The sequence below is a fragment of the Eptatretus burgeri genome, chromosome 2, assembly GCF_056783735.1.
Source record: "Eptatretus burgeri isolate ZD-2024b chromosome 2, Ebu_testis_v1, whole genome shotgun sequence".
NCBI classification, from domain to species: domain Eukaryota; kingdom Metazoa; phylum Chordata; class Myxini; order Myxiniformes; family Myxinidae; genus Eptatretus; species Eptatretus burgeri.
In genome coordinates this window covers 81,050,348-81,075,163 of record NC_140962.1, presented here as the reverse complement: position 1 = coordinate 81,075,163, position 24,816 = coordinate 81,050,348, and the positions used below count along the sequence as shown (strand labels likewise).

Below are 24,816 nucleotides of genomic sequence, written 5' to 3'. Positions count from 1 at the left end.
GCGGATTCTGCCGAGCTACGTCCAGCGGTTGGTTTAATTAAGGTAATCTAATTACAGACATTTAAACATTTTTCACCATAACGCGACCAAAGTTTGTCCGACCGGAACAAAATTGCCCTCTTGATAGCCGAGAGCAAGCCACATTTAAGCTTAATTTACATCATACCCCTCCGGGTTAAAGGTGAAGGTCTTGCACCCCGAGGAGTACTAAACCGCCTTTTTTAGGATCATAACTTGAATAATTTTCCTCCAATGTTCATGATGTTGAGTTTTATGGATAGACTGTTGATGGGGACACATTTTCTTAATTTACACTATCTGTAAATGCTGAATGTCAAGGTCATGTGGTGGTGCGAAAAAAATACATGTCCATCATTGGATCAAGGGCCAAGGGTAAGTCATGGGTGATTGCCAAGCGTAAGCCTCCTCTGGTCGGATCTCTTTGTGATCGCACGTATGTAATTTTACTTTGCTTTTGCCGTGATATATGTTTTGGCTCTGCTTTTAGTCATTATCAATACTAGCAAAGAAGCCATACTTACAAACTGGTTAATTCCTTCTGAATTGTGGATGGGTTAATTCCCCCAGAATTGGCATATTTTCATACAATTTGTATTACAGGTACCCCCTTCCATCAGGAGCGGCACTATGCCACACATATTTACTTAGAGATAATTGGTGTTTTCCACCAAATTTACGGTGAGAGAACAAACACACAAACAGTGTGGTTATGATTGTGTTATCTGATTCATGTCATAGTTTTACTGTACAGTATTATACCTTGTATATTTGCTCCTGGTAAATGTGATTATGATTATCTCGGCCTGTGGATGAAAATAATGAAGCCACCAGTGACTTGTGCATCTTGCTTCCATTCTGTGTTGAGCAGCTGGTGGAGAAGAACGTTTTGTTTGGCCGACAGCAATCTCAAGACGAAGAAATGGTCGACTTTGAAGAGAGGCCACCCATTAGAAAGCAGTTTACAGAGGAAGTTATCACTGAGCGGGGTGGTAATGTGGGATCTATGGGAGTGACTCCTCCAAGGTAAGCTGTTTTGGCCATCAGCAATCATTTTTTTTATCATCACAGCTCATGACTTAAAGGGAAAGTAAACCCATGTAATGATTTTTTTTCAACCCATGGATGTGTATGAAGTGTATGAAGTGTATGAAGCCTATGGTGCCGAAAGCTGGTTTTTTGTTTATAATATTAAATGTCAGTGTGTCCGTCCGTCTCCTCCATAACTCCAAAACCATGAAACCAAGCGGTCCCAAACTTTGCTTGCATACTAAGGGAACTCCAAGGTGGTGCATGAATGATAATTGGGTGTTTGGTTTAATTTAAACACCCCTTTTGAAGATATTTGAGAGGGTGCTCATCATGAAAAACCAAAACAAGCCTGACCAAGATGGAGGTGCACCATCTTAGTCAGCCCTCTGTCAATTTGCAAGAGGCTTAAGCAGGCTTTTTTTTGCCTGCTCAATGATGCCTTTGCTTGGAACAGGCCGCAACAATTTCTTAATGCTGAAGTTGTTGGTTTTTTTCTTCATTCTCCTCACTTATATCAACGAATGCCTGATCATCATACCAACAAATCACTGGATACGTTGCAATGCTTATAAATGCCCGGAGATGCCAGCATCTGTGGCTTTATTTAATTTCCACATGCCATAAGCTCTGGATGCCATAAGCATGCCATAAACCAAGCCAAATTTCAAACTTTAAGCTCCAGAATTGAACGTAGCAGCAGTTCTGACTGCTAAAAAAATGTTAATTTGTCCAATTCGGACGTAGTTTTACATTTTGGGTGTCTCCGGGAGGTGTTTCATATGACGGATCTGCGATCGCTAATCGCCTGCCAAGCGAGCCATTCCTTATCAACCGTGTTGGAGTGCGTGCTTGGAGCGCTCTTCAAACTTTGATCTCTGCAAGCTTCCATGGTGATACCACGGCACAGTTGTCTGTATGGACATCTCCGGCGTTAAGAAGGCAAAATAAATTAGATGATTTCAATGAATAATAAATATTTTCAGTCACAAGCAATGAATCGACACATCACGGCAAGACTGTCACGTCCCACCCCCGTCCCACCCCCGTCCCACGCACACTCACTCGAAGCTATCTAGCCTGGGTTTGAATCCCGACCTGGCTATAAACTCTCATCCTGGTCTTTCACAGGCAAGGTGATTAATCAATGTGTGTACCATCCCTCGGATGGCCACTAAACTGGCCGTCACTTCTGCCGGAATCCCTTCGCCCTTCTCCGTCTCTCGCCCCTATCCCACCCCTTTCCCTCTCTGCATCTCTCACACCTATTCCACCACTCTCCTACCCCTCTCTCTTTCTCCCATCCCTCCCTCTCTTTCTCTGACCCTTCCCCTCTCCTCACTTTCCTCTACACTCCTTCTCACTCCCTCTCTCCCCCACCTCTCTCCCTCTCCCTCCCACCCTTTCCCTGCCCCCTTTTCCCCTCTGTTGAGGGGACTGTAGCATGTATGAATAAGATTCAGAGTGAGCCGACCAGAGGAGTGAAAAGGTCACTGCATGTCGAGCATGCATGCATACAGGCAGGCCTTTGCCAGGTGGAGGACGTGGATTTTAAGTGCTTCCTCCAGGTTTTATGAAGAACCTGGTGGTTAAAAAGAAAATGTTGCTGTTTCGGCATGTTGTATCGCCTCTCTCTCTTTCCCCACCCCCGTCCCACCCCCGTCCCACCCCCGTCCCACCCCCGTCCCACCCCCGTCGCACCACCGTCCCACTCCTATATCACTTTGTCTCACCCCTATCCCACTCCGTCCCACCCCTATACCATTTTGGCCCACCACGTCTCACTCCTTTCTAACTCCATCCCACTCCTGTCCCACTCCTGTCCCACTCCTGTCCCACTCCTGTCCCACCCCTGTCCCACCCCTGTCCCACCCCTGTCCCCCCCTCCCACCCCCTCTCCCACCCCTCTCCCACCCCTCTCCCACCCCCTCTCCCACCCCCTCTCCCACCCCTCTCCCCCCCCCGCCCCACTCTGACCCACCCTTATCCCACTCCCTCCCACTGCCTCCCACTGCCTCCCACTGCCTCCCACTGCCTCCCACTGCCTCCCACTGCCTCCCACCCCTGTCCCACCCCTGTCCCACCCCTGTCCCACCCTGTCCCACCCCTGTCCCACCCCTGTCCCACCCTGTCCCACCCTGTCCCACCCCTGTCCCACCCCTGTCCCACCCCTGTCCCACCCTGTCCCACCCCTGTCCCACCCCTGTCCCACCCCTGTCCCACCCCCTCCCACCCCCTCCCACCCCCTCCCACTCCCTCCCACTCCCTCCCACTCCCCTCCCACTCCCGTCCCACTCCCGTCCCACCCCCGTCCCACCCCCGTCCCACCCCCGTCCCACCCCGTCCCACCCCCGTCCCACCCCCGTCCCACCCCCGTCCCACTCCGACCCACCCTTATCCCACTCCGACCCACCCTTATCCCACTCCGTCCACTCCGTCCCACCCCCGGCCCACCCCCGGCCCACTCCTATATCACTTTGTCTCACCCCTATCCCACTCCGTCCCACCCCTATACCATTTTGGCCCACCACGTCTCTCCTTTCTAACTCCATCCCACTCCTGTCCCACTCCCGTCCCACTCCTGTCCCACTCCCGTCCCACTCCCGTCCCACTCCCGTCCCACTCCCGTCCCACTCCCGTCCCACTCCCGTCCCACTCCCGTCCCACTCCCGTCCCACTCCCGTCCCACTCCCGTCCCACTCCCGTCCCACCCGCGTCCCACCCCCGTCCCACCCCCGTCCCACCCCCGTCCCACCCCCGTCCCACCCCGTCCCACCCCCGTCCCACCCCGTCCCACTCCCGTCCCACCCCCGTCCCACCCCCGTCCCACCCCCACCCCCCACTCTGTCCCACTCTGTCCCACTCTGTCCCACTCTGTCCCACTCTGTCCCACTCTGTCCCACTCTGTCCCACTCTGTCCCACTCTGTCCCACTCTGTCCCACTCCTGTCCCACTCCTGTCCCACTCCGTCCCACCCCCCCCTCCTGTCCCACCCCGCCCCACCCCCCACTCCGTCCCACCCCCGTCCCTCTCCGTCCCACCCCGTCCCACCCCCAATCAGAACTGATTGTTTAGTTTTGAATTTGCCTCGTGGATAACTTACGTTTTAAGTGCTCCTACCTTGTTTTATATCAAACCCGGCGGTTAAAAAGAAAATTTGCTGTTTGGGCACATTTTATCGCCTTCCCTCCCCCCGCACCACCCTCGCGCTGCCTTCCTTTCCCTTCCCTTCTTACTATCTTCCCTTCCCTTCTCATACCGCATTCTCTTCCCTCAAGCTGCCTTCCCTTCCCATCATGCTGCCTTCCCTCCACCTCCCCTCACGCTTACCTTCTCCCAAGCCCCTCACTTCTCCATCACCATGGACATCTCCCGGCTGTGTCCACGTGCTGTTTTGACATACCCCATTCATTCAATCCTCCACTACCCCTGCCACCCCCCCTTCCCCACAAGTACCACTACTAAATGCAAGTTGAGAACTCCTCCCCTCACACTTACCTCCTCCAAAACCCCCTTCCCCTCCCCACTTCCCCCGCTGCTCCGCACTCATACCCCCTCTCCCCTCCTGGAGTGTTTAGCGATGTTTGGTGAGGCGTCACTCTCCCCCCCCATTCCTCACTCTTCCTCACCCCTCTTTGCTCCCCCATCCCTTTTCTGTTGAATGTACAATGCAGAGGCTCATGAAGGAGCTGGAACATAGCATCGATCAGCATGCAACAGAACTAAAGGAACAGTGGAGAGATGGGGAGGGGAAGGGGACACCAACAGCAGGGTTGAGGGGCAGAATGGTGTTGCACACCAACTAGCTGAAGCGTTGGCGAGTTGAACAGACCCTCACAGGGACATAAATTTGACAATATACGACAAGGTCCAGATAAACACAGAAAATTGGATGAAAACACAGGCAGGAAGGAAAGATAAAGGATACGAAGGATCTGTTCCAGAAAACTTAACTTTCATGAACTGTAAGGAGGAGCTCTGCACTCAAACTCTGCAAGGGTAACACCTTTAGCATCTATCTTTTTGGCATTTGCAGGAAGTATTGACTAATTTGGGTTTTGGGAGCTTTGTCATTCTGTTTGCAATGAGGTGGCTATTTTCTAATTTCCTTACAAATTTGATTGGCTCTGGTAGGGCTAGTTTAGAATGGGGTGCTCGTTTGCAAATGGCTGGGCTGGTGTATGGATCGGAGTTGGGATTGCAAAGTTAAATGTACCATAGCCTGCTTGTGTTGTGATCCACAAAAGTGTGATCCATCATCAGATGTCGAATATTGAATTCCATGCACCTCAAAATGGCTTTTGGTTGGATTAAAAATAGATAAGTGAGACGGTCTAGACTTCTTTGCTATCCAATGCCTTGAATTCCAAATCCAAGTCATGTATGCGTGAATTTCCACCTTCTGAAGACCATGTAAAATGCTTCTTTGGGGTTAACAAAATGACTATATTACTTTTGATGAATATCTTGCTCTCAAAAGCTTTGTTCTTGAATTTACTTTCTTTAGTAACATTTCAGTTATCTTATTGAAGAGGTACCTTGATATTCACTTCCCTTGAAGATGAATGACCATTTTATCTCTCTCTGGTGATGTCACCGATCATTTAATCGAAATAATTGTATTACCAAATTATAACTCTGTGTTGATATCTGATTTGAAATTGTAAATGCATACATGATGAAGCTGGATAAAGTCCGAATCTATGCTATTACACCATCAAATGAGAAGAAATGAAGGATATTTGTGTTTCGAGGAATTTCCTATTGTTGATTATTTTTCCAAGTTGTCCCTTTCGGTTGAAAGGGATTCACAGAACAGCTATGTACCTTTTGTACACTTACTTGATATTAAAAACTTTGTCTGTATGTCTTCTTATATAAATAGTATATTTGATATTCCTAACTTTATTGGTTTGTCAGAAATGGGGAAATATATTGACAAGATACATTGATTTTTCACTTCCCTTCAATATCAGTGACCTATTGACCTCCAGTGACATCATCAAGAATGGAATCAAACTAATTTTACTACCAAATTGTTGCTTGGGACAAGACCTTTGTAATGATGCCAAACATGTATGTTTTCTTTAAAGATGATCTGATGTAGATCCCAAATGTATTTCCCCTACCCCATTTTTTGGCCAAAATTGGTGCTTATGCAAAAGAAGAATGGGCCATATTTTGAGTTCGCATGAGCTTTTGTCGAGCACACAGCATATAATCTATGAGGAATGGATATATCTACGAAAAATACATTCAAACAAAGTGTAGCATCCATCCCCACGTCCATCAGGATTTTCGGGCCTTGGCTCCCCTACTACTATGAACAAAGGTGTCACAAAGTTTGATCCTGTGCTTTTTCCACCCTTGTAGTTGGTGCAGGCAGGCTCAAAATAACTACATACAGCAAAGAGCAGCCTCAAAAGGCCAAAACTTTGAGGGAGATCTCCACAGGGCATTACCATCGATCAACACCCAAAAGAAGAAGCAGTATGGATTTACACAAGCTCACAATAACACCAGTGTTGTCTATGCCTTAATTGCCTCATCAGTCGGACAAAGTGATTCATACAAAACTTGTGAAAAAAAAAACCTGACTTAAATCCAAAGTACACAAAGAAAACAAGCACTTGGGAGAACGCATACTTCTGTCAGGCTGAGCAGTTTACGTTTTGTATCCCACTGATGGGCCGGATCTGCATCTGAACCCTTAACCAAATCAACCACCTTGTTTTGTCATAACCCGGCACAATAGAGGATAAATGGGGTTTCTGAGGCAGCCATTCAAATAAATGGGGGGAAAGGGAAAAACTTTCTGACTCAAATCCCAAAAGCCCCAAAAAGGAGACTCATTTCCCCTTCACTCTCATACAAGCAAATGTAAAATTAAGACTTACTGATGAAAGCACTTCTTTCCTTTCATATTTTCATTCCACTCAAAGAGCGAACCAACGAATATTTGGCCATGTTCTACTTTAGGGAATAACTTAATTTTCCTATAACATTCATTTCCATCAAGTATATTCACAAAGATTACTTTGGAACTTAGTTCTTGGTTTAAGTATCTTTGTTGAGCAGAGATGAAATGATAAACTTCTCTTAATGCTCTTATTTGACCACCTCCAGAGCCACATATCATTTTGAGATTGTAGTAAATTGTTTTTCCATTGTTCAATTGATAACCATCAAAGTTTTCAGTCCATTCAAAGATATTAATTTTTTTTCATTACATCCTCCAACTTATTTGTAATTACATTTATCCACTTATTTGTTTTATCCACTTTTACCATGGTTATTTCTTCAATAAGACTTATTTGATATTTCTCACATTCTTTATGTTTTCCATTTAAATACCAAGGCTGATTACATCTCCACTCTTTGGTTTTGTTATTGCTTGGTTCTATCATTTATAAATGAGTAAAAAGACTGCGGTGGCCTGTTAAAATTCCCAACCCAATATCTTAACACTTATACTTATAACCATAAGGGAGACTATTAATATCAATTCTCTAAAATATATCTTTTATCATCGAAAGCTCCTAATGCTTTATTTATCTCTTCTGTATATAATTGATGTTTATAACTCCTTATTGTATTCATTAGGTCATTTCCAATGACCGAATAATATTGGTGAGAGAAAGGGTAATGTGGGTCGGTCCGTCCGTCCGTCCGTTCACAATGAAGTTGAAGCGGGAGATCTGGTCATTAGTGATCCTGATAGAGGTCGATGAGACGCACATGATGGTATGACTTTCAAGGTCACCGAAGGTCAAGGTCATGAGGACTTTGAAGTTGCGAAAATGACGATTTTCAAATTCTATCTCCTCCGCCATTTCTCAAGCGATCTTGAATTTGATTGCAGCATATGAATCTATGGGACAATATCTAAATTTTGATCGGGCCGGATTTTCGATATTCGCTTTCGTTTTCGTGTCACGTGACTTAAAAGTTGGCAAAAAATGCGAGAATGACGATTTCCATGCAAAAATGACGATTTCAAAATCTATCTCCTCCTACATTTCTCAAGCAATCTTGAATTTGATTGCGGCATATGAATCTATGGGACAATATCTAAATTTGGTCGGGCCGGATTTTCGATATTCTCTTTCGTTTTCGTGTCACGTGACTTCAAATTTGGCAAGAAATGCGAAAATGACGATTTTCAAAATCTATCTCCTCCTACATTTCTCAAACAATCTTTAATTTGATTGTGGCATATGAATCTATGGGACAATATCTAAATTTGGTCGGGCCGGATTTTCGAATTTTACTTTCGTTTTCGCGTTACGTGACTTCAAACTTTGCAAAAACTGCTCTACCTTCAGGAGGCTATATATATATATATTCTCTACTGGGCATGGTAAAAGTTCGTGAATGGTGTCATTGCATAGCAGCTGACCTTGTATATTATATTTATACATTTTCCGCCGAAGGTGCAAAAGTTTCAAAACCCGAAATGTAAACGTCGGCATTTATTTTCAAAATATAATTTCGTGCACGCGCGCCAAAATGCCGAGTAGTCTTTAACCAAACTGCGCAGTTCGAGCTGCGCAGTGGAGCTGCGAAGTAGTCTTCGGTCATAACTGAACATTGAGAACGTGTGGTATTATTTCTCGCAGAGATGACCGTCACTCCCGCACGGGGGTAATTTTTTTTCTATACTCTTCCTTCTTTAAGGTTAAACAGTTGTAATAATGTTTAAAGTTTATTGTTTCCTTGATTATATTTTTCTTTATCCCCTTTCGCTTCTTATGACACCTTTCAATGTTATTATTATCAATATACGTAAAAGCATAAGACTTTGATCTCAATCCTATAAATTCACTCATGACCTTCCCATCCAATTCATCTTTAAACTTACCAATAACCTTTTTATTCTTTGATGAAAACAACACATCACCTGACTTATAATTACTTGTATGAAATATATATATATATATATATATATATATATATATATATATATATATATATATATATATATAATATATATATATATAATATATATATATATATATATATATCAATATTATCAGTCATATCCTCATATACATCACTTGTCTTAATTTCTAATATAAAACTATTTGTATCCATTTATAACAATGACACATTATCCTTATACTTTGATTTTAAATTATTTTAGTAAAAGTCAAAGATTAATGACTTTGACAAGTCAAGAATTGATGTTCCTATATAAATAGGTTTATCCATTTCAATACTCTTTTTAGGTCATCTCTATCATCTCAGTAGAGATGACCTAATAGCCCCAGTCTCGAAGTCCGTCCGTCCGTCCACAGTCAAACCGAGTGGAGACAAATAACCAATCGTGGAATGGATAGAGGTCGATGAGACATGCACAACGATATAACTTTCAAGGTCGTCCAAGGTCGAGGTCAACATCACGAGGCTGTCAAAGTTGCGAAAATCGTCGATTTCAAATCGTATCTCCTCCCTCATTTATCAAGAGAGGTCAAATGTTATTAGTGATTCAGATACTATGGACTATTATCGAGAACAACACGAGCCATTTTTTTGAAATTTGCTCTCGTTCCGATTTTATAGCCCTTCAAACTTCGTTCTGATTCCCTGTATGGGCCGTTCATAAAGTACTACATACAAAAAATACAAGTATTAAAAAATTAAGAACCGGGACTCTCCGAGACAAATATTACATTTTAAGCTTTTGTCAGATTTAACTAAAACAATGGAACACAAGTTTATATGCACACTTACTTTCATTTATGACATTAACATTGTTTTGAATGTCAATTTGTACTTTTATTTTCATAAATGATGTGCTGTGATATTAAAAGAAAAAGGTAAATTACACCGCTAGGGACTGCATTGTAATGGCTTACAAACATCGGTTCATAAGGAACTGCTGCCTTTGCAAGCGATTAGCGATGTATGAGGGGGTGGGTGGGTGGTCATTAGCCTGCATACAGAGGGGGGTGGGTGGTTTTGAAATCCGGAAGTAGAGCGTACGTACTTTATGAACTGTGCCCCTATTCCAGTCTGGCACAGAGTTACTTTCGACCTCTGGCAGAGATGACCGGCACTCCCTCTCGGGGGTATTTTTTCAAATGAAGAGCACAAAAGTTCTCTGAAACACCTCCGCTCATTCAAAACTTGGTCTATTAATTATCTTTGAAGCCTTTTTCCAAGATGTAGCAAGTCTTATGTTTTGTCGATTCCTTACATTTTCCAGTCTTTCCAAATACAGCATTATTCATTAATTTATAAAAGTCCTTCTCAAAATCTGTTTTTGCTTCTGTTCTCCTTTTTGTATTAAAATCGATATACTTCTTTAACCAATGACTTTAAATTTCAAAATCCGATGAATTTTCCTCACTCTCAACCCAATAGATAAATATTGTCTCAAGTTCCTTTGATGCAAAACATAACTTTTCTTTATCATTTAATGTAGTAAGTAGTTTTTCTGGAGATTTACCTTTTATATTGAATGACGGTTGGTAATCACTTAACCATTCTTTTCTTGGACTTTGTTTATCAGGGGCATAAGGTAGGTCTTTATGTTTGTTATGAAGTTCTTCTGGATGTTTTAAATCAACCTCAAAATAATATCCAACTTCAGCTTCATCCAATTATTTTTGAGAGGAGACAACAATGTCTTGTAAAACTTTTTCATTATGTTTTTCTTTCACCCATTTAAGTTTTCCATAAGGTAAAGATTGAGACAAAGCCCACCCATACAAATTATTGGCATCATAATACATCAGGTAAGACTTGTCCTCATTCTTATTATAATGAGGAAGATATTTGTGTTTGCTTTAGCATATCTCTTGGAACATACTTGAGATATTCCTCCTCTTTTTGCCTTCTCTATCATTAAAAGCATATCTATATCACTGATTAATTCCAAATTTTGTTTTGTCATTTTCAACATGGCACTCCAAGCCAAACCTGGGGCTGTGTCATTGTGAACGGGGTCTAATCCATAAGAATTTTTATTATGACAGACTGTTCTAAAAGTTTCAAACACATCAGCCAATAACAATACATCAGTTTTAAGATACAAATCATGATATTCTCCAAGATTCTTTTTATTAAACTTCTCCCAAACCTTTTTAGCTTGTGTGTAATCTCTATCAGAAATATGACTTTTATTCAACTTGCCATATAAACTTTCCCTTGAAGAAAGTTGTGTTTCTTTAAACTTCTCAAATGAATCCATATAGTCATATGGATATATTCCCTTTTGTGATAAGAGATCAATCTCTTCTTGATTTGAGAAATGTGATTTAAGATTCGGTAAGTTTTTAATATTTGATGCTAAGTTAGATAATGGACTTGCCATAAACTTGTATGTGTCAAGAAATCTGATATGGGTTATGGGGGATGTATGAATTGTTTTTGTGAATGAGATGTATTTTTGATCTGTCTTAGGAATGGCAGAAATATCTCCAGATGTCTTTGAAAGTTCATTTATAAATCGATGTGTGTCATAGTGAGCGTTGTTGGGAAGAAAGACAGGAATAAAGTTTGGAGGCTTGTAATTAAGATTACAACGGGAATGAGCTGGACCTCTATATTTACCAGTAAGATGACAGTGATCCCTGACCTTGACCTCTCCCTCAATTTTCTCCTCACAAATATGGCAGATACTGTTCTTTCTAAATTCCTTTTTCTCTCCCTTTGTTAATGACATTGGTTTATAGGTTTTAACCATTATTTCTCTTAGTCTTATGCAGTCTTTTTGCAATCGTCTTACAAACTCCTCTGAGACATCTTCTCCTCTATAAAAGTTCTAACTTGTTGTATTCGTCACGAACAGATGATTTGATATTGTTGCGAATTTCGCCCGCCCGGCGTGCGATCGGCCACGTAACTCGAATCGCGACGCGTCGCCCACCGGAACGGACAATTCAGTCGTGACCCTCTTGGAACTACCGCCAAGGAGCTAGCCACGGGTGGGGGTTTAACCTCACCACAACCCAGTCCGCATTCTACCCGCGCAAAATAGGGTGAATCGCCCAATGTCGATATACCTAAGTACCCGCGCGGGTAGCGTACCGAGGAGTTGTACCACGCCGCAGGTCGACTCTGGACACGAACCGCTTAAGCGGCTCGTTCCGTGCTGCAGGGATAACCGAGCGGAGTTATCGTCGACCTCGACGGTTCAGATTATTATTGGGTGTCGACACCCTCTACCAATCCTTTGCGTGATGCAAGATGGAACTTTCAAACAAAGGAAAGGACGCAACGAAACGGGAAACAGTTCAACAAGCAAGCACTTTATTTCACACACACACACACACACACACACACACACACACACACACACACACACACACACACACACACACACACACACACACACACACACACACACACACACACACACACACACACACACACACACACACACACACACACACACACACACACACACACACACACGGCAAGCACGAATTCACAGCCATACAAAAATGCACATATAACAGTCAAAGCAAGAAAAATACGCAGAGTTACTACCGAATAAAGCAATATACAGGCACTTGTACGGGTTTACTTACAAGACTGGCGCCACACATACATTTACACAAAAGCAAAGAAAACGAAAGCCACCCTCATAGGCAAGGAGGCAGACAGGTCTGTGGACCAAATGAACATGGGACCTGGGTGATCGGCCAGGTCCACGAGACCGAAGGGGTCTTACCCGCGCCCTCGTGGCGCGATGGCGGGCCAGCCACAATGTCAGCGTAACGTGCCTGACTCCGTGCCCCTGGTATTGTCGGTGAGCTCCTTTGGCGTGCGTTGCGCAGGCACGTGTTGGTCGGCACCACGGTTGGGATGGGGAACGGGCGGGGTTACCGGCGCTATCTCAGCGCGGATGGGGGGGGGGAATTGTTGATGCTCGGGGTCGGGAGAGGGGAATGGTGGACGCTCTGTCCCGCTAGCGGGGTCTCGGGACCGCACCGACTCCGGTGAACTCTCGCCCCTGAGTCCTCTTCTGCGTCCCTGCTCTACTCCGCGACTCGTCCCTCGAGCTCCGTCCCCTTCGCCGTCCGATCCCCGCAATGACAACCTCTCAGACTCCACGACTTCCGACTCGCGCCACTTTCTGCACCCCTTTCTGCACCCACGAGCTGCATTGTCCTCGCGACATTATAGACCGGGGGAGGAGCTTGTATGCAGATTCGTGGATCAAAACGCGCTTGGAGGCGGGGCCACACCACCCGACGTTCAGCCATTGGTCGGGCAAAAAGCGGCGTGCGCCTCTCCTGATCCGATTTCCTCTTCTAAAAGGAACGCGTTCAGAGGCGGGGCCATGCCACCCGATGCTCAGTCATTGGATGGAAGAAAAGGGGCGTGAAGCCTTCCTGATCCGCTTCTCCTCTCCCGAAAGGATCCATGTGCACTCGTGGCTTGACGCGTTCGGCAAGAATCACCGAACAGGTCCTGGACAGCACGACGTTCGGTGTTGACAGGTGGTGTGGTTGTTGGTTGTGGAAGGAGAAAGGCGAAGGTGGTGGGGGGTTTGCTGTGGTGGTTTGGTTGTTGGCGGGCGTCGTTTGGGAATGGCGGTGAAGCGATGTTTGCGGGATGGAGTTGTGGAGGTAAAGAGGTGAAGGTGGTGGTGTTTGAGTTGTTGGCGGCTTAATGGTCCAAAATAACGATAGACAAAGAAAAATGGCTAACTCAAAGCGTCACAGCCCGGATGAATCGCACATATTCCCCCTAAACAACAGGTGTGGACTAACTACACATGAACTTAGTGTCATAACTGATCTAAGGACCCTTCATGGTGTATTGCGGATTTCCACAGCCGTAACAATATAATAACAGAAACCACAAGGAGTATGTTTTTGATATTTATTTGTGTATGATTTATTTGGATTTGGAGAAACAGTATCTATCTTTTCAAGGATACTTTCAAAATCAGCATACATCACAAACTGATGTTTTATTGATTTGTTAAAATCTTTGAATGATATGTTTGAACCTGCTTTTGGTAAATTGATTATGGTTGATTTATGATCACTACAATATTTTGAATGTTGATTTAATCGTTCTTTTGTATGAAAGGAGTTGAGACATCTCTTACAAGGATGCGTTTTACATTTTCTCTTGTATAGTTGTGATTTGGTTAATCTTGATAAATTTTTGATGAAAGCATAATGTGATTTTTCCTTTGAAGTAAAGTGGAGAAGGTCAATGTGTTTCATCATTTTTATAGTTGTTTGAAATTTTTAATATCTGAACTTTGTTTGTATCCGTTAATCCATATACATTAACAGATAGATTATTCATTTTCTCAAATTTAGGAATATCTCTCGATGACATTGGAAACTTTAAATCTTTAACATTTAATGTATTCTCTTATTTCTTATAATGTTCAACCCTTTCAGGATTCCATTGTGGAGGATGTAAGTGAGCAAGAACAGACCATAGAAAACATTTATTATCTTTGTTTTGAATATTAACAACCACTTTTTAAAGTTTGATCTCTTTTGGTAAATCAACATAAGAAGCTTGAAGAGGATCTGATTTTAAGATGTGTATATCTAAAAAGGCTATTTTTGTAATAGAAAATCCACTACCTACTACAGTGTTAACATCTTGTTCTTGTTTCTGGAGTTCATCGTAAACATCACATCTTACAAAATTTAGGAATAATGAGATAAAGTGAGGGTTTGTCCTCTTGTTGGGAGGAGTTTCATCGCCTTGTCTTACCATATTCAATTTTACTCCCATATCAAACTTAAAAGTTTTCATTTCGCTTAATGTGTTTTTAATTATCGTTTCAATACTTTGTTCAACCATATCAATAGCTTCCATGATTGAAGATGGTCCAGGGTCTTGAAAGCGAAACAATCTTATTTTTATATGCCCTTTAAATGCCCCATCGGTGTTTTCAATGGAGAATTTAGTGGCACCTTCCCTTTCTTCATTGTTCTTGTGATTGAAGGTGTTCATTATATTTTTTAAAAAGAATATCATTATCACATCTATCACAATGTTTTGTTTCTTGGTCAAGTGGAGATATTTGTCTGAAAAGATTGAATGTGTGTTTGTTGGTTTGAGGGTGTTTTTCATAACATTTATATTCATGATTACAAACATCGCAGTACGTTGTATTCACCATATTTATAAAAGAAAACTTGGCTTAAAATAAAATTTTCTTGATGAAAATTCCGTTTAATTTATAGGTGAATCTGTGCTTAAAACCATTTTATCCTCCAACTTTTTTCACTTCATAAATACAATGTATCAAGACACAAAAGACAAGTTTCAACCAATGTCTTCATTTGTAAAAGATACTGAGAAATATGTCGAGGATGTGAAATTGAATAAAGAGAAATCGAACAACTATTGGATAAAACATTTATGGTGAATAATACGAGTTCTTCAGTTTCCTTCAGTGGAAGGGCTTTTCGTATATCTGGAAGAACATCAATTAAGGTAGGTCTAACAAAAGTTTCTCCTCTCCTTCTGGCAATATATTCAAAACTAGAAAAAGCAATGAAACAAAAAAAGTATCAAAAAAGAAAAACCTTTTGGATAAAGCTTTAGAAAGAAAAGATAAGACCATCTGTAATATGCAAGGATAAATTTGTATTTTTTTCAACAACCCTCAAGATGTAAATCCTGATGAAATAAAGGATGTTAATATATCAGGTGAAATGACATTTCGTTCAACAGTAGTTAAGGCTCATTTTAAAATTACCTTTTAATATAAAAAATGTCGTAGTTCAATCTGTTAATGAAAAAAAGTATATAGATATAGATGGTAATGTTTTTTTTCCACTAATTAAATACGAGTCATTATTCAACTGAAGATTGTGAAGATTATGAGAGTGATGATTGTATCTCTGTTGGAACAGAAGACAGTTATGATACTGAGAGTTTGTGTTCAAACGATAGTTATGAAAGTAGTTTTATAGATTATTGTGAAAGCACCAATGAAAGTACCGAAGATGAATTTTATTTGAAGTAAAGTTTTACTTTATAAATATGAATAGTATACTAGATCTTGAGTCCTTGAATTCCCTGATTCTCCATATGACAAATTTGAGAATTGTCCTGCATGTGATAGAGTGGGATTAAACACAGAGTCAAAAGCCAATAAACAATGTATATTCTGTGATTATCTTCTAATTAATGATAAAAAATATAAAAAGGAATGTAATTATTTTATATTTCCACCAAAAATGAATTACTTTACAAGATTGATTAGAGAAATGAATGTAAAGTATGAGGGTGATAACACACCTTTCCTTACAATGGAAGAAACTGAACGTATTAGAGAAATGTTCAAAGGCTTGTTGTTATATATGATTCACGATTGCCATTTTCAGGGAAATATCAACACAACATATTGTATAAATAAAATAATGGATTATCTTGAAATTAAACCCGAACTTAGGATAAAATATGGAGTTACTAAAAAAGCCAATAATAAATTAAATAACCTGTTTTCCATATATATAAATGAATGATTTTTTACCCATTTGGGAAAATAAGATAAAATTTAACAACCATAAAAATCTTTCAACTTCATTAAGATGTCTCATAGTTGGTTCAAGCAGGTGTGGAAAAACCTGCTTACTTTTAAAGATGCTCCTTCTCACAACTTTTTGGATTATGATAATTTAATAGTTTTTACAAAGTCGAGTTTTCAACCAGAGTATCAACTACTCTCACAAGGTTTTAATGCTGGTCTTCAAAAAGAAGATATAATCAGTTTTAATGCTGGTCTTCAAAAAGAAGATATAATCGGTTTTAATGCTGGTCTTCAAAAAGAAGATATAATCGGTTTATTTAAACTTCAAAACAAACTAAATGATTACAACATTGAAGACATAATACAACTATTTTGTGATACACAGAGATATAAAAAGAAATCAAAACCGATAACTTGTATTCTTCGTGATTATACAGATGATATACCTTCTCTCCAAGATTTGGATAAATCAAAAAAGAACCTCGTTATCTTTGATGATTGTGTTAATGAGAGAAACCAAACGGTAATGGACAGCTACTACACAAGAGGGAGACATTCTTCTTGTAATTGTATTTTTCTTAGTCAATCATACTTTCAACTCCCTCGTCGTTCCATAAGAAACGATGCTAATATTTTTTTATTTTATTCAAGTTAAATTCAATGGATATAAACAATTTTTGGAGAGATATTGTTCTACATTATGTAGTAAAAAGGAATTTGGGGATTGTATGAAGCACACAACTGAAAAATATAAATATATTGTTGTGAAACAAGATGGGATATTAAGCGATATATTTTTTATTTTATAAACAATTACATATATAAATGACAACTATTATTATAAATCTTGTGGGTAAATCTGCTTCTGGAAAAACTTTCATAAATCAAGGTTCTTGTATAGTACAAATGAGAATATTGTAAATTTGCCTGAAAAGTACCATGTAGTTCGTATTGTATCAACAACAACTTAGAGCAATAAGACCTGGAGAAGTAGAAGGTGAAGATTATTACTATATTTTAGTAGAGGAACATATACGATTGAGGAATGAAGGTCAAATATTTGAGGAGGTTTCTCTTGGTACAACAAAATATTCACATTGTAAGAGTGAGTTAAAGAAACTAAAATCTGGTGGTCTTGGGATATTAGAAACTAATCCAGAAGGAATGAGACAAATTATTAAACATCTGAGTGGTGATGAAGTTAAAATTTTGTCATTCGGTTTTGATGTTGATAAAGAAACTCAACGCAAACATAATAAGCAGAGATATACAAGTATTAGTGAAGAAGAAATTACAACTCGTATTAATGTTAATAAAGCATTTGATAAAATATTTAAAGAAAAAGATTTATTTGAACACATCTACTTTAATGATGAAGAAAAGGAAAATTTCCCTGTTGATCTTTACAATTCATGAAATGATATTTTCCAATAAATACAGTAATCCCCCGTTTCTCGCGGGGGTTACGTTCCAAACCCTCCCGCGGTAAGTGAAAATCCGCGATGAATGGACGCCTCCACAAAACACATTTTAAACACATTTTAATCTCAATTAAACACATAAAGAAAACATTTGAAGCATAAAAATGCTTATTGTAAACTCAGTAACGTTGAAAAAACATTGTGATGGGCAGTTGCTGGCGTTGTTTCTTCATGGTGGTGAGGAGAGTTTTATAGGTTTCCATTGCGCCATCAATAGCGTTCTTGAATTGCAACGCCTGAACCATAGAGGGATCCCATGCTTCAGCCATCCCCTGCAATTCTTTGGCCGTTTTCGCCATTGTTGCTAAGCGTTCAAGTGATGGGCCTTCGTCGTCGTGCTCCTGTGATGGATCAGATTGTTCCTCCTCCTCCTCGCATGCAGACTTCGTAAGCTCAGTCAAATCCTCGTCCGTTAATGGGTCAGAGTTGATTTAGATGAGGTCATTCACTTCGTCGTGCGTCATGTCGTTGAATCCTTCTCCTCCTAGAATCTTCGCCAGCTTGACCGCTTTATCGATTGCCGAATGGTGAATTTCGTCTGGAGAAAAGGCCTTGTATTCGTGGACGCATTCTGGCCACAGCTTCTTCCAACAGGCGTAAAAGGTTTCTTTTTTCATTTCTTGTCGAGCCTTCTGAATTATTTGGAGACACGTTACAATCGTGAAATCACGCCAATACGCCCTCAGTGAAAAATTGTCGTCGGAATCCATGGCCTCCACGAGGTGCTGCAGGGCGTTGCAAATGTAAAGCGCCTTGAAGGCGAGGATGACGCCTTGATCCATAGGTTGGATGAGGGATGTTGTGTTTGCCGGGAGGAACTCGATCTGCACTCCCCCGTAGGATAAATCCAGTGGGTGGCCTCTTGCGTTGTCCATCAGCAGCAGCACCTTAAACTCCATTCCGAGGTCGCTGAGGTACATTTTGGCTTGAGGGATGAAGCACTGGTGGAACCAATTAGACGTAAGGAGTTTCGTAATCCAGGCCTTGGGGTTATGCATCCAGTGGACTGGCAGCAGGTTTTTATTTTTGTTTTTCATGGCCCTCGGGTTCGCAGACTTGTAAATTAGCCCTGTCTTCAACATGAACCCAGCAGCATTGCCACACATTAACAGGGTTAATCGGTCCTTCTGAGCTTTAAATCCAGGGGCTTGGGCTTCCTCCATCATGATAAACGTTCTGGATGGCAATTTTTTCCAGAACAAGCCAGTCTCGTCCATGTTGAAAACTTGTTCTGGCCTGTACGCCTTCTCCTCGATGATCGCCTTGAATGTCTCCGGGTACTTCTCGGCGGCTTCTTTGTCTGCAGATGCGGCTTCTCCATGCAGCGATACGCTCTTCAGTTTGAATCTTTTTTGAAATCGGTCAAACCAGCCCTTGCTGGCTTGAAATTCAATGGGGTCTGCTGCTGGTTCTGGTGCTGTCGATGGTCCTGGTTGGGGGTCGTCGGGGTCATCCTCGTCGTCTCCTTCGGTACCTGCAACTCCAGCGAATTGCCGATAAAGTTTTCTGGCCTTCTCCATGATGGTGTTGGTGTCCAATGGGATGTTTTTCTCCCTGCAATTGGTGATCCAAAGGGCCAGTGCTGATTCCATCCTGACGATGTTCTTGTTGCGTGCAGTTACCACCCTTTTTGCGCTTTGGCAGTAGTTGACTGCTACGGTACTCCTGATGTTGGCTTCGTCCTTCTTGATATAGCGTATGGTCGATTCATTCAAACCGTAATGGCGGCCAACCGCGGCAAACGTTTTTCCTTCCCTAAGCATATCAAGCACCTCAACCTTCTCCTGGAGCGTCAGGACCTTCCTCTGGCGCTTCGGTTCCTTGCCAAAAGCTTTAGAAGGTGCAGGGCGTTTGGGCGGCATCGTAGGGCTTGGAGAAAAAGCGTAAAAAATATCTGTCGTTCACAAGCGAAACACTTAACACAGCGAGAGTGCGCTTCGTGGGCAGCAGCCAATCAGCACCAAGGAGAAATGAATAGCGCGCTCTCTATCTTTGTCTCATGGGTTGTGTTGTAATTTTTTGTTTGTTTTATTATGAAGATACTTTCGAGCGCCACACGTTATAATTTATTGCTTAAGTAATTTATATTTTTATATTATTACCTCGATGAACCGGGGGCGCGATAGGTGAACCGCGATGAAGCGGGGGTTGACTGTAAATGGATGCGAAAGAAAGAGCAAGAAGATTTAAGGAGCATCAAGAGTTGGTTTCAAAAGTTGTAAAACAAAAGGAAGACATAAATAAGAAATGCAGACAGAAAGTAACGGGTGAAGAAGCATTTGAAAGAAAGCAAGAGAAAATTTTTAAAACCACTTTAAAAAACCTCCCAAGAAAAAAATATAGATGCTTCTACAGTTCCCACAATAGAATATACTCCGAAAAAAACTTCAAATGCTAAAAAATTTCAGTAAAATGATGGAGGAAGAATTGGAGCATATAGGAGAATTAGAATATGATGATGAAGGATTATTTCAACAACTGAAAGAGATCAATCAACCTCCTGATTATATTGTGAATGCTCTTCCAAACAATGAATATTCAGTGGATTCAAAAACCCTTGCAGGTCTCATTCCAACAGAACAACCAACAATATTCCATCTTGTTCAATAAATGGTATTGATATTTAATGATGAATTAAGGTTCTTGAGTTTTGCTCAACCCCCTGTTAAACTAACTCCGAGATTAATGTTTCTTCGAGCAAAAGATGGAAGACAAGGTTTAACTGTGAGGGATGAATCAAAGTATTGTTGCGGTCTTCGCGCCCGCCGGCGTGCGACGGCCACGTAACTCGAATCGCGGCACGTCGCCCACCGGACGGACAATCCAGTCGTGACCCTCTCGGACTAATGCCGGGAACCAGTCACGGGTGGACCTTTCGGTCTCACCGCGATCGAGCCAATCAGCCCCCGCGTGGGATAGGGTTGCTCGCCAAATTCGAACTACCTAAGTACCCACGCGGAGGGTAGACCGGGCGATCGCACCTCGCCGCAGGTCGACTTCGGACACGGGCCACTTAAGCGACCCGTTCCGTACTATCAGAATAACCGAGCGGTGTTATCGTCGACCTCGACGGTTCGATTAATTATCGGGCGTATTCAGCCCACTACCAACCCTTTACGTGAAGCAAGATGGGGATTCAAAGAAAGAAATGACGAAGCGAAGCGGGAAACAGTTCAACAATAAAGCACATTTATTCGCGACGAACGGAAAGCACACAAATACAATTCCACCAAATGCACACAAAAAAAGAAAACACACTTCCATTTACACAAAAAGCAAACATAAAAGTGAAAACACAGTGCAGAGCTAATACCGACTACCGAGCACACGGCAACACTTATACAATTCTACTTCACAGACGGCGCCGACAACACATACCCAAAACCAAGGAAAAGAAATCCCCCAAGAATGAGGTAGGCCTGGGGCCGAGACCGGGTCGGGCCTACCCGTCTGGTGATGAGACGCGGAGCGGCGATGGCCCCGCAACCCGCGGGCCTCGTGGACAGTGCCTGGCAGGGGGTGGGAACGGGGCCCCCTTGGTCGCACTATCTCAGCGCGGGGGAAACAGGAGGGGGTTGCTGATGCTCGGGGTATAGAGGATCTTTATTATGTGCGACGAGCGTCTCCACCTCGGCCAGGTCGCGCTGTCGGCCTCCCTCGGGTGCAGCTTCCTGCACGACGCGAGCACCCCCTCGTCTGGTGTCGCCGCCTTTCCACAGCTCCGTCCCCTCCGTTCCGACTCCAACGCACACGACGAGCAGCTCCACCGCCCGCGAAGTCTTGACCCTCTGCTTCCGACTCTCCTCTTCTTGACTCTCCGACCTCGTTCTGCTGACTCTTTCGTTCCCTTTTTGCTGACTCCTTCGCCCCTCGTTCCGTTCTGCTGACTCTCCTCTGACTGACGAACACCGTCCTTTTATCCCCCCGTAACTTCGCCTTTGACCCCCTCCCTTTGACCTTTCACCTCGCTCCCCATTGGCCCGAGAAAAAGTGGGCGTGAAGGCTTTTTGATCCACAAATTTGCATATATCGATCGTTCTGGAGGCGGGGCCAAATCGCCCCTCGCTCACCGATTGGACGGCAAAAAGTGGGCGTGTGTCGTTTTTGATCCGTTTTTGAAGCAGAAAATCCGTGGTTTTGTACACGCTGTTCAACGTGCGCCCTACACGAGTCCAGCATCGGTGCCCATGAGTGGCGCGAGATGACGGTGATGCGATGGTGGCGAGTTGTGACGGTAAAGGTCATGGCGGTTGTGGTGAAGCGGCGTTGTGGTTGGTGGTTGTTGTTGTGGTTGTGATGGTGGCGATTGGTCCAAAATAAAGATAGTAAAAGAAAAACGGCTATCCTGAAGAGTCGCAGCACGTATAAATGACATGTATTCCCACTAGACAACGGGTTTGGGCCTAACTACACATGTACTTGCCGAGATACCTCACCTAAGGGACCTGAATGGTGGTTTGCGAATCTGGTAACCACAACAGTATTTTGATAAACCATTGGATATGAAAACTGAGGATGATAAAGTGTATATTGATCTGCTGGACTCTTAATTATAGGGTTAGTCTATCTGGTAAAAGTAGGAAGAATGAGAAGGAGAAACACATTATTCAGGCTTTAGGTATGCTTGGTTCAGGTGTTACTTTCCTTCCAAATGACCCATCACAAATAGTTAATTGACTGTTATTGCTGTTAGTAAGAAGGCTGGAAATAACAATTGTTTTAATGAAGCATCAGCCATTTTAGACCAGTTGATGAACATGAAAATAATTAAGAAATGTCAATACAAAGACATTTTATCCCATCTATATATTAATACTGAAGGACCAATTTTGTGCTCCTCCTCGCGGTCATGTCACGTTTTTCTCGGTACTGTGACCTGGACTGAAAGAAACTTCGTACCTGTAAGAGTGCATCGCACATCGTGGCAATAGTCAACTTTCAACTCTGAAGCAGAATAAAAACTTTTCGTTGAGACGGGGGTGAGGAGTGAAGAGGCGGGGCTGGAGGATGAAGAGACGGAGGCGGGGGGCAAGGTAAGCACATTTTTGGGCGGGGGTAAGCAAATTGAAAGCGGGAGACGGGTGGGAAATGGGGCGGGGGATGAGTGGGCGGGGGCTGGGGTGAATTAGGTGGGGTTGAGTGTGAGGGCGTGGACAGGGGGCGGGGGCCCGGGGCCAAGTGGGGAGGGGAATCAAGAGACGGGGGGCGGGGAGTGAAGAGGCAGGGGCGGGGCCGAGATAATTAAATTTTTGGGCAGGGTTAAGCAAATTGAAGGTGGGTGTGGGAGGCGGGGGGGGGAATAGGTGCAGGGGCGGGGGATGAGTAGGCGGGGGCAAGCACGCCCTGTCCAGTCCATGTCCCTCGAGTGTGGGTGAGCTGGTGAGGGTGGTTGAATGAACGGAATCTGTCTGTTACGGGGTTTCGGCTAGTATTAAATAAGATGAGAAGCACAATCCTTAGTTTTAATTTCACAACAAGCAACCACACATCTTCATTCCCAAACCCATGACAACTTGACACAACGAAAGAATATGAGGCGTCTTTATTGTCCATGGAAACTTATAATACCTTATTTTATATCACCGAGAAAAATGACAAGTTTAGTTATAATCCGGGAAGTGGATACAAAACGATAACAGTTTCACCTGGAGCATATGAGATTTCTCAAATATCTTCCGAAATTGCTCGTTTTATGAAAGAGAACAGGGTGATGAACCAAAAAATATTGTTATAGATATTCAAAAACATACTTCAAAATCAATGATTAAACTTAAAAATAACTACAAGGTTGATTTCACAATTGATAATTAATTTAGAGAGTTATTGGGTTTCTCCTCAAAAAAGACTGAAACTAATGGGACATTTTACAGTGATAATGTCATTCAAATATTCTCAGGCATAAATTCGGTATAAATTCACTGTGATTTGATTGATGGCGCTTATAATGATGGAATCAGAACAAATACAATATTTTTCATTCAGCGCATATTCAACCCCAATTAGTTATAAATTCAATATGGAACCCAAAAATCTGGTTTATTTCCCTGTGTCAGGAAAAACCATATACAGAGTAAATTTTAGGATAACCGACCAAGATAATCGCATGATTTATTTTAATGGAGAAATTATCTCCATCAGAATTCACCGACATGAAGTTTTCCAATAAATAAATATGATGGTTATTGTGAGGAAACATGAGTTGGGAAATATAAAATAATTACAGGGGATGGGATGTTCCTTTCCCCATACTACAAGGGCGAAAGTATGTATCTTGGTAGAGGATACTATAAACCTAAGAGACAAAGGGGTGCAGGACATCATTTTAGAAATAAAGGAGATGGGATAATTGATCCTCTCATGGGTATTGGTTCAACTATTCTGAAACATAAAGACCTCATTGGTTCAACTGCTTCTGCTGTGGGAAATGTAGCGGGTGCTATAAAGGGTATAAAAGATGCCCAAAAGGAATCCCATAAATTGCAAACAATAAAAGAAATTAAGAAAGGCAAAACTCAGTTGTCTCCCTAAGAACGACAGAAAATAATTCAAATACTTGGGTCAGAGTTTCAAAAGGTTTTAACATCTTTTTTCCAAAATAAATACAAGTATGGAAGCAATTGATAGTATCTATGATTTGGATGATAGCAGTCATCTCAAACTCTTCTAAAAAGAAGACTACTTCAAGGTAAATGCAATAACTGGAACAGACTGGAATGCAAATGGAACAAAAAGTTTTGAAATAAATAATTAATCAACAAACTTATTTGAATCTTGCTGAAAGCTTCTTGTTGTGTAAATTTACATTCGCTAAGGCTGCGA

The 24,816-nt window shown here is 42.2% G+C and overlaps 1 protein-coding gene across 5 annotated transcripts in view; it reads left to right on the top strand.

Moving 5' to 3' along the window:
- Positions 1-24,816, top strand: part of MLH1 (mutL homolog 1) — a 150,029-nt gene that overhangs the window by 55,567 nt on the left and 69,646 nt on the right. For all 5 annotated transcript variants that reach the window (XM_085870022.1, XM_085870021.1, XM_085870024.1 and 2 more), the window contains one exon: positions 890-1,044. In XM_085870022.1, coding sequence (XP_085726148.1) covers positions 890-1,044 — 155 coding nt within the window. The remainder of the gene's footprint in view (positions 1-889; positions 1,045-24,816) is intronic.